This window comes from Corvus cornix, chromosome 4A (genome assembly GCF_000738735.6).
Source record: "Corvus cornix cornix isolate S_Up_H32 chromosome 4A, ASM73873v5, whole genome shotgun sequence".
In the NCBI taxonomy this organism is placed as follows: Eukaryota; Metazoa; Chordata; class Aves; order Passeriformes; family Corvidae; genus Corvus; species Corvus cornix.
The window spans coordinates 12,062,553-12,072,654 of record NC_047058.1 but is presented as its reverse complement, the minus strand read 5'-3'; the positions used below and the strand labels follow the sequence as shown (position 1 = coordinate 12,072,654).

General features: G+C 42.5%; 2 protein-coding genes across 3 annotated transcripts in view; one reads left to right on the top strand and one right to left on the bottom strand.

The window, feature by feature from the left end:
- The first annotated feature begins 132 nt into the window (after positions 1 to 132).
- On the top strand, positions 133 to 4,176 carry PSMD10 (proteasome 26S subunit, non-ATPase 10). 2 transcript variants are annotated; one of them, XM_039572266.1, is made up of 5 exons: positions 133 to 284; positions 380 to 478; positions 1,546 to 1,692; positions 1,800 to 1,966; positions 2,688 to 2,951. In XM_039572266.1, the coding sequence occupies exons 1-5, from the start codon at positions 171 to 173 to the stop codon at positions 2,713 to 2,715; spliced, it is 555 nt and encodes a 184-aa protein (XP_039428200.1). In that variant the 5' UTR covers positions 133 to 170; the 3' UTR covers positions 2,716 to 2,951. The 2 variants fall into 2 exon arrangements, with proteins under 2 accessions (XP_039428200.1, XP_039428199.1); XM_039572265.1 differs by lacking the exon at positions 2,688 to 2,951 and adding an exon at positions 2,963 to 4,176 and having other exon boundaries at positions 134 to 284.
- Positions 4,177 to 7,835: 3,659 nt separating this feature from the next.
- The window catches only part of VSIG1 (V-set and immunoglobulin domain containing 1), a 34,760-nt gene continuing 32,493 nt past the window's right edge, over positions 7,836 to 10,102 (bottom strand). Inside the window, exons 7-8 of the mRNA XM_039572233.1 lie at positions 9,439 to 9,565; positions 7,836 to 8,021 (exon numbers count right to left, since the gene is read on the bottom strand). Coding sequence (XP_039428167.1) covers positions 7,838 to 8,021; positions 9,439 to 9,565 — 311 coding nt within the window. The 3' untranslated portion in view covers positions 7,836 to 7,837. The remainder of the gene's footprint in view (positions 8,022 to 9,438; positions 9,566 to 10,102) is intronic.

Sequence of the window (10,102 nt, the reverse complement as noted above, 5' to 3'; positions counted from 1 at the left end):
GCAGCGCGCCGCCCGTTCGGCTGCGGGACTACAAGCCCCAGCAGCCCCCGCGGCCCGAGGGGCGAGGGGAGCAGGCGGGGAGGCGCGATTGGTTGGACTGGGTCCCGGCGCCCTCCTGATTGGCGCGGCGCGGGCTTGGCCGTCCCGCGGGCGGGGGTGCGCGGGGCAGCATGGAGGGCTCGGTGTCGGACGTGGCCGTGTGTAACCTGGCGTTCGCGGGGCGCCTCGAGGAGCTGCGGGCGCTGCTGCTCCGCGACAGGGCCCAGGCCACGCGGGCCGACCAGGTCAGCCGGCTGCGGCCCCGGGCGGCCTGGGGGCGGCTCCCCGCGGGAGCCAGCCGCTCCCCGTCCTCGCCCCGCTCACCGCTTCCTTCCCGCAGGATCACCGCACCGCGCTGCACTGGGCCTGCTCGGCGGGACACACGGACGTCGCAGACCTCCTGCTCGGGCTCGGCGTGCCCGTGAACGATAAGGACGATGTGAGTGCCGCGGCCGTACGGTGCGGCTGAGGGAGCTGCGGGCCGCTGTGCGGGGCGGTCCGGCTGCGCAGACGGTGCTGCGGCCCCTTGCTGTCATGGCTGCAGCTGCAGAGGGGCCCTGACAGCGGCCGGGGGCAGCTCCCGGAGCCTCCTCCCTTCCTCCCTTCCTCCCTTCCTCCCTTCCTCCCTTCCTCCCTTCCTCCCTTCCTCCCTTCCTCCCTTCCTCCCTTCCTCCCTTCCGTGCTCTTCCCCCTCCTCCCGGCGGCTGGTGCGCCCGGCGCGGTATCTGACACTTGGAGAAGCCCAGGCTGCTCTATGTGCGCTGGGAAGGCAGGGTGAAGTATTTCACAGTTCGTGTGGAAATAGGCGTGAGGAGGAGACTTGATTCCTGCTTATTGTCCAGGAATTTTAGGATAACTGTTCTTATGAAGGAAGTTGCAAAACCAGGGGTGTTTCAGTGGTTGTTGGGGTTTTCATATTGCCTTTATCTCGGTGTGATCTCTCAAATATGTTGTGCCGAATCATGAGGCACCCTGAAGATTCCTCGTATTGCGAAAGGCATTAATAAAGGAGGGGCAGGTTGAGTGAATTCACAGTTGGAAAGGAGATGGCCTGCTCCTGCTCTAGAAGAAGAGTTGAAATATTTGTGTCGATTACAAAGCATCCTAAATGTCATCCATAGAGAAGGAAATGTCTCATTGGTTTAGAGAGTAGGATATAGAAAAGGTTGCAGAAACTTTTTAATACCTTTTTCTACTACTCCTGTTTGTTCTTAAAAAGGCACTAGTGTAAATTCTGCAGGGACAAAGTGTTCTGCAAAGATACCATGCATAACTGCATAGCAGAAGTGATTTCTGTCATTTAACTGTCAGCTTTTGTCAGGTACTGAATGCTGGCGTGTAAGAAGACATGAGCCTTGTCTCTAGTGAAAATCCATAATGTTTAGCTTTACACTGGTAAGAATATATGCAGTGTGAGTAGTCAAGTCTATCTGGGTTATGCATTGTCATGTTTTTCTCCCTGAAACTCATGGCTTGAATAATGTGGATTTCTTCTTACCTCTGTAGGCTGGTTGGACTCCCTTGCACATTGCTGCTTCAGCAGGCCGTGATGAAATTGTGAAAGCCCTCATTGCTAAGGGTGCTCATGTAAATGCTGTCAATCAGAATGGCTGCACACCTCTGCATTATGCAGCCTCCAAAAATAAGCAGGAGGTATGTTTACCTAAGCTACAGGAGCTGGTGGTGCTCTTAGAAGAAGGATTTAGATATATTAACTCCACATCTTCCTCCCCTGCTCCTTTCTCTTTCTACGTACTCAGATTGCAATCATGCTTTTGGAGAACGGAGCAGATCCAGATGCAACAGATCATTTTGAATCCACCCCGTTACACAGAGCAGCAGCCAAAGGAAACCTAAAAATGGTACAGATCCTTGTGCAGCACAATGCAACTGTGGATATACGGGACTCTGAAGGGAATACTCCTCTGTAAGTAATTTTTTATTTTGCTCAATATACCATAATCTCTGTGAAATGAAACTCCCATTACTTCAATGTCTTTTTTTTTTAATTTTTCATTGCCTCAAAATACTTGCTTCGCATCCCTGTGCAATTAAAAAGTATTTCAGAAAGTCACACTTAGAATTTTGCCTCAGTGTGTCTGTACATGCATACTTTAATTTGTGTTACTGCATCTACTTAAAAGAGTGTAGAACACCTTTTGTAATAATCTGGAATACATTGATTGCTGCTAGAAGGTAGAAAGTGAGCACATGACATCAGAGTCAGAGGAAACTGGTCTTGCAGGCTGGTCTACTCTGTCCTGCCAAGCAAGAACTCATTTTAGAAGCTTTTCTTCACCTCTCTAAGGAAAAGAAGTTGCAGCCCAGTGTTTATTGTTACCTTAGAGATCAATATGAATCTGTAAGGGTTACAGCTGCTTTGAACTTGGTGGCAAAACCACAGTGGAATCCAGATTTTGCTGTGAATAAGATCAAGCAGTATGTTTTAGCTGTGCATAAACCCCAGTGTGGCCCTGGAATGCACAGTTTTTCCTAGGACACTGTGCCCAATGGAAACAAGCATTTGCTGCATTTGCAGTAACACATTACTTCAGATTATTTTTTAGCATCAGACAATTTATTTATCACTTTCAATTTAATAGAGATTGCCATTTTCCATTCTCACCATGGATTATTGTTCTCTTTAGCTTTGCTGACTGCAGAGCCAAATGCTAACCCAAAGAACTGTCTTAACATTGCAAGGAGAGCAGCAGGAGGAATGTTCTTGAGTTGCTTAATGACAGCAGAGGGACTGGACAGCAAGCTTTGGAATCTGTCTAGGTAGTTGGCTGCTTGTGGATTTGTTGTTCTCAGATGTATCTCCCCCCAACATTCACGCTGTCATTTTGACATGGCATAATTATTGCTCTTTATAAGCTTGGGCAGTTTAACAGTGGCTCTGGGTTTCTTGTTCTCACTGCAGTCATTTAGCCTGCGACGAAGAGAGAGTGGAGGAGGCAAAGCTGCTGGTGTCTCACGGTGCAAGTATTCACATTGAGAATAAAGAAGAGCTGACCCCACTGAAAGTGGCCAAGGGTGGCCTGGGAGCCATCCTTAAAAGAATGGTGGAAGGCTAGAGGGGGCTTCCCACTTGAGCCTCTCTCCTGTTGCACTTCTATTTAAGACTGAAAACTTCGTATTTTGGTAGCTCAACTAGGATGTCATGTATGGTATCAGCATGGTAATGAAATGTTTTTATTGAAGCTGTTCTTTAAGTGCAGTGCCAAAACAACTCTTTGTACTTCCTGTTAATTAAATAGTTCACTGATTTTAAAGTATTTTTCAATATCTTGCAGTTTTCTTTCAGTTTACAGTGTGATGTGTATAATGTGATATTCCTTCTATATCAGTTCCCAGTTTAGAATTATTTCTTTCAAGAAACAGGACCAAAAATGTTTTAACCATTTAAAGACAGTTTTTATTTTCTTCTAGAGTCTTTGTTTTTTCCCATAGCCTTTGTGATTTGTGTGTGGGGTTTTGTTTGTGTTTTTTGGGTACTGATTGCCTTTCTTCAGGTGATTCTAAACTACACTGTATTTCTCTTTGTAGAATGCAGTTTGCTCAGTGACTTAGATAATTGTATCCATTTCTGCTATTCTTGGTGTATTAAGTGAGATCTGAGTGTTTAAAGCTTTTTTGTTGTTACTGATTGTTATCCTGTTTTTCTCTGAGTCTTTTAATACATGTATTTGATCAAGTGCACTGGACTGCTTGCAGAATGTAGGCACAGTTTCAGGGTTACCTCTGCAAATACACTGTTTTATAATGGATGGCTCTGGATACTCCTCTGGGATGTACTTCCACTTTAATATTTTTTCCTCTTGCTCCTTTTGTAGGCTCCTTTTTTTGCTCTCTTTGATTCCTTTTGTAGGTTCCTTTTTTGCTCTCTTTGACTCCCATAAGCATCACTGACACTTGCAGTTTACCATCTCATTTTATAACAGAAGCCTGGTTTAATCTTTATTTACTCAGAGCAAATCCTGATATTAAGTTATTATAAGGCAGAGCTAACGAGGCAGAGTCTGAAAAGTGACCTCCTGTCCTGATGTTGGTAAGATAATTTTTGACACCAGTGGGTAGATTTCCCCTTGAACAAAGGATGGAATTCTGTGAAATAAAGAACTTTCCTAAACAACAGTCTTTGGTATTATAAAACTTTATTAAACTTACATGTAAGAAAACCAGTATTTTCTAAATAGCTTGTATGTTTGGGGTGTGAACAGCAAGCGAGATGAAAACCTGCCATCTGTTACACAGTATGGAAATGCAACATGTTTGATCTTCAGCCTCCAGGAAAGGGTGAAATGCAAGCTGGCAGTTTCCACAGTTTGACTTGCTGGGATTAAGGTAATGCAATTAATTTTGATAAGCAAGACAGAAACTTACAACCAAATACCTTCACCCAGGACTTTAAATGCATCTTAAATCACAAAATGCAGGTTAAATTTCACTGAGGGGACTCATTAAGAGCAGAAGGGATAACTTGCCTGTACAGTAAACTCCGGCCATGCAGACCTTGATTGAAGGAGGAACCTGATTGAGTAAATGTTTCTTATATATTGCACAGGCACTGCTAAAAGTTTGATTTGAGAGCAGCTGAAGCTGAGTTCTGTGTTCATTCTTGATCTTTGTGTAGCAAAAAAACCCTGCCACAGCTCTGTAGCTTTGTACATCTGCTTCCTTAGGAGATGGTGGCTTGAATGTTGGCTTAGTAACAGGTATCTGTATTAATGATCCCTGCTTCTTAGGGGAAGATAAATTGGCCATGCAGCAAAGACTGTTGGAACATCTAAAGCAAATTCTGAAAAATGTTTCTGAATCCTGCATAACTCTGCAGGGTTTTAGAGCTACACACTGTGGATCAATACTTAATTTGACTTGTGCTTTGCCAAGAGTATCAGTGGGAAGCTAGGAATGGTGCCCCATAATTTTTAATAAACTTTAGAGACTCTGTAATGAGAACAAACATCTGCCAGAAGGCTTACAGAAAACACCTCACTATGGTAAGAAACCCCAAATACATGTTATTTGCCTTACCTCCTCACTCCCAGCAGCCTGTTTTGCTTCTAATTTTGCCTTTTTACTAGCATCTATTACTCACTGGTGGTTAGAAGTATGAGAGGAATCATTAGTCAAGAACATGGTCAGTTGTTCCTTTCTCTATATAAAAACATTAACGTAACGAGCAATTTCTACTTTTTGAACAAATATAAAACCTGTGGTGTTCTAGGAAGACCCTACAATCTAATAGAAGATACTGACAACTTCCCCAGAACATGTTCCTATCTTGCTGTAGCAAGTTATGTAAGGAAATGCCAGCAGAAAAATGTGTGGAGGTGAGATGAAGGAAAGATTAAAAGAAATATGACCACATAATAGAGTCCCCTCTTCAATCACGATAGTGCTGTTGCAGAGATGTGGAAAGGTATAGCAATAAGAAAAATGTGACCAGAACATGTACATGCAGGAGATGGCTTTAGAAGAGCTAATACAGCTCTAGCAGTGACATGAAGACATCTATGTTTTCCCATGAAGGGCAAGAGTAGAAGAATGCTTAGGAATGTCAGATAAATTATTTTAAATTATTGCTGCTGTCAGCCAAGCCGGGGGCTCCTTTGGACCAGTAATTGATTTGAATTTTATCATCAGGAAACACCTTCAGTAAGAAATAGCACCCAAAGAGCAGCAGGTAGTACTGACTGTTCCCTTGCTGTTTCTGAGTGTGTTTAATGTCATCATCCTGCAGGTTTACACAACTTGGCTGTCAATATAAGACATTTTCAGTAAGCTGCTCAACCTGGATTGAAGGATGTGACTTAAGAATTTGGCCTGGCATAATTGCCACAAGAGTTAATAAGAGCTGCCTGATCAAGGAGACTTCTGTGTAGATCCTGATTTGAGATTTACCCTGGATATTTTGGGGAGAGAGGAGTCTGGGGATCCACTGGTGCAACATGGCAGTGTTGGTATTAGCAAGGGTTTTACCCTCACAGTCTGGCACAAATAGTTTTTAGCTAAAATAGTGTTAGAAGAACACTATAAATGCTCTGTTACTCTGGAATGAAGCTAAACACTAGGACACACCTATCAAAGAAAAATATTTGGAAGCCAGAAAACTGCCAGGAAAGGGCAATTAATACAGTTATTCTTGAAGATCCAAAATAAATCTTAACTAGGATCTCATGCCTTGCATCCTTAAATGTTGCCATATATTTTTCTTTTTTCTTTTTCCTTTTATCTTTTTTTTTTCTTTTCTTTTGAGCTCACTATCTTGGTAAACATACTTACAGCTGTAGGAACTGAACCTGAAAATTTTAGCCCAGAAATCTTAAATATTGCATATAACTAATGTTTATAGTCTAGGAGCAGTCACCAAAGGATTTATGAATATTAGATCCTGTGAAAGACTGAAGTGCCAAAAACCTCCAGATCCCTGAGCCAGATATGTTTTCCTGCAGTGCATGAGACTGAAAGCAGTGTCTGCCTGTGCCAGCGAGGACCTGCCTCAGGCAGTTCAGTGTGGAGCTGCAGAGCCTGTGGGTCTGTACTTGCCTGAGCCCTGTGGTCCTTGAGCTCTTCTGAATGTAGTATCTTTGCCTTTTTGAAAAACTGAGTTTGTGTAACTTTAGAAATGAGGCCCAGAGAGAAGGGGTGTCTAGTGACCCAGGTGTGTGTGTGCGGTTCAATTCCCTTTCTCCTTCCAAGAGGGTGCTCATCACTTGATTGCTGGCTGTCAGTGTGCTTTGCACCACTTACCGTCCCTCTTGATGCTTTCGCCTATAGAAGATAGATGGTTACACTGGGATGAGAGACCAGAAGAAAAGTAGCATGAGTCTGTTGGTCAGTGGGTAGGACTAGCCTGGAAATAGATTTAAATCATCTCAGGCAGAGGAAGCAATCCGAACTGTATAGAAGGCACTATTACTCCTAAGTTTTGAAAGCAGCTGTATCTGTGTGTCATGAGGAATGTGATGCTGTGTGAGCCTATTGGAACAAGCCTTGCAAAGGATTTAGATCTCCAGCTCCTGTTGTGTGGAACAGTCATTTGTATCTGAACTGGGCACCCAAATGCCAGTTCCATTAAACTGAAAACCAGAACTGCTGAAACACACAACTCTGGAATGCTGATGCCCTTGGGAACTTTGAGCCAAGAAGCTCACTGTTAACACAATGTATTCCATGTCAGGCAGCAACAGGGTAAGTTTCTGGGATTTTTTTTTTTTTAAGCTTAAGTGGAATTCAGACACCCAAGATTTCATTGGCTCAGGTCTTAACATCTGTTTCAGCATTCTGATGACATTAATGTAACTTCTTTTTACTTCTGATGTGCAAAATCAGTTCCTTTAAACACTGCAATGTACTGGCCATGATTATTGTTCTTGGTGCTCAGGAAGCAGGCTGGCCATCACTATTTCTGGAGAAGGCTGCTATGGTTCTGAACTGTGTGGACACATAGCATTACTGGTGGTTGACTGGAAAGCTCTTACTTTGACAAATGCTTTAGCCCATTTCCTAATTAGTTTTGCAAAATGGGTTGGATAAATCTAGATGATATTCTTTTTATACTTAAATTTTTGTACAGTATAACTAGATAATGAAAGAAATTTGGTTAACTTTAAAGGCCAAATCTTCTGCTATCCACAGAGTGCCTGTGTAATAGACCTTTTTCAATCCACCCCAGTGGCTCACAATACAAATGCCTGTTTAAGTTTTAGTCATGCTTCTATGTTAATTCAATGACAACAATTTTTGTATAAAGGGGTCCAAAGGTGACGAAGAAAACTCCATTAAATAAACTCTAGGCTATTTCTTCTTTTTCTGCTTCTTGCTTCTCATCGTTTTCAGGTGTTGCAGGAGCTGCTGTTTCATCAACACTTGGATATTCATTTGTTGCATTGCTTGATGGAACTGTGGTTGCAGGAATGTTTTCTTCGTTGGGTACCTGAGCATAGTCTGCATTGGATTGTTTCTGAACCATTTCTCTGCAGGAAGACAGGATTAGGATTGTGATCTCGCATGTTGAAATCCCATGTACACTAGAGTCTTTCAAAAGAATGAATCTTTGTATTTGCTATCTGAACAGTAACCCCCCTGTTATTACAACTGTTCCAAGATTGTGTGAAAAGGTTACAGCACCACTGGTGCTGAGACAGAAAGAGTGACAGCATATTAGCTAGTAAGACATCTGCATCGCTGGTTTAAGTGATCCCATTAGAATAAAATGGATTTTAGTATGTTTAAATGCTTTGCCAGGGAAGTGGAATGGGAAACTGAGCACTGGCAAACAGTGTCTGAGGAGGGATAGCAAAACTCACTGCTTGGTGTGAGCTTTCTGGGAAATTCCATGCAGATCTGGTGTCCCATTGAAGTGCATAAAAAATAGAGTTCAGTCAGAAAAGAATTATGAAAAGACTGAAATCTAGAAAAGTATTATAAAATATATTTAGTCTTTTAGAAAATACAGAAATCTAGAAAAATATTTTTAGTAACAGGTATTAATTCCATTTATTTTATCAAAACCATAATAAACCAACTCCCAGTATTGAAGCACTTTCACATGGTAAAAAATACCAGATGCTAGTGGATTAGTTCAATGTGGTAAGATTTATTAGGATCCAAGTACAAAACTAGATGTTAATGCTACATCAATTGAAAGCAGAGATCATGCATGCATGACTGATCACTGGTCTGGGTTAGCAGAATTCCATGTTAGGAAGCCTTAGACCTGTGCTACAGGGAAGTCACATCTTTTTCTGGCCTCAACTGCATGTAGTTATTTAGCATTTAACATCAAGGGGCTAAATACAGTCTATATAGTGCATGAGATTATCCCTATTCTGAAGATTTGGCAGTTTAAGGGAAAAATGAGCAACCAAATCACAGAGAAAAAAACATCTCCAGGGCAGGATCAAAATGGTCATTCTGGGCTCCATTCTGTTGTCTAAAGCCTGCAGTTTCCTGCAGTTTGAGATTCCTTGAGTATCCCAAGTCTGTGTCCTGTAATTTCAGGTACCACTGAACTGAGCCCTCTGTGTTTACATCCCAGTAAATTTGCTGAGGTGACCCTTAGCTGCTGTTTCTTTTTTTACTTCCTCCACCTGCTTTTAACAGACCCCATTAACTTTAAATATAAAGAGCTGATTTTAGAACTTGACACTTTAGCTTGTGTTGTTCAAAAATATTTGTTTCACTGTTTTAGATACTGCTAAGTGTTAAAACAGGGAAGAGGGCAATGGCAACTTCTGTTACAAGAGCAACAGGTAAAAAGTCCCCCAAAAGCAGATGTTCACTCTGAAAGTTTTCTCAAAACTTGTATTACGCATTTTACTTTAGTTCTGGATTATCAGCAGTGCTTTACAGAAATAATTGTCTTAAAATGAAGCAAACAGAAATTCTTACTGCATCGCATTATTTGGTGACTTCCTATTTTTTGCCTTCTTGGTCAAGACCCAGACGATAATGCAAATTATAGCAGCTGCCAGAATTGCTCCAATCAATGCTCCAGCAACAATACCACCATCTGAATCTGGAAAGAAAAAAAAAGATTACTTGACTTTTTTAACAGTAGTAGTAGCAAAATCCCACAGAAATTTCGTGCAGGAGCCTTTAGCAGAAAGAAAGGATTGGATTCAAAGAACTCTTTCCAGGACGATGGCCAAAGATTCTCTAGGAAAGTGAGAGCTCTGTCCTTGTGTGGTCTTTGCTGCCTCCTTTCTCATTGGGTAGCTCCCTATCCCAACAAACTCTCTGTTCATGCCTGGCTAAGGGAAACACCGAGCTGTAACACGGACAACAGGTAAAAGCCTTTGCTTTTCAGTCACTGCAAACACGTACTGAAATCCAGGTTGCCTTTATTTCTGTCTTTCAGCTAGTGGTCACATCTACAGTGCCCCAGTCCTTGTACTACCACATTTCAGTGATGGTTGTAATTTCTGGGGTGGTGAGACCTCAGTGGGACTGTTGGCTGGAAGAAATTGCTCAAAACTCCATGTCTATCTGTTGTCAGTAAAGGCTCTGCAGTCAAAACCAGGTCCAGCTCCTGCTCCTTGCAGCAAATTAAGGT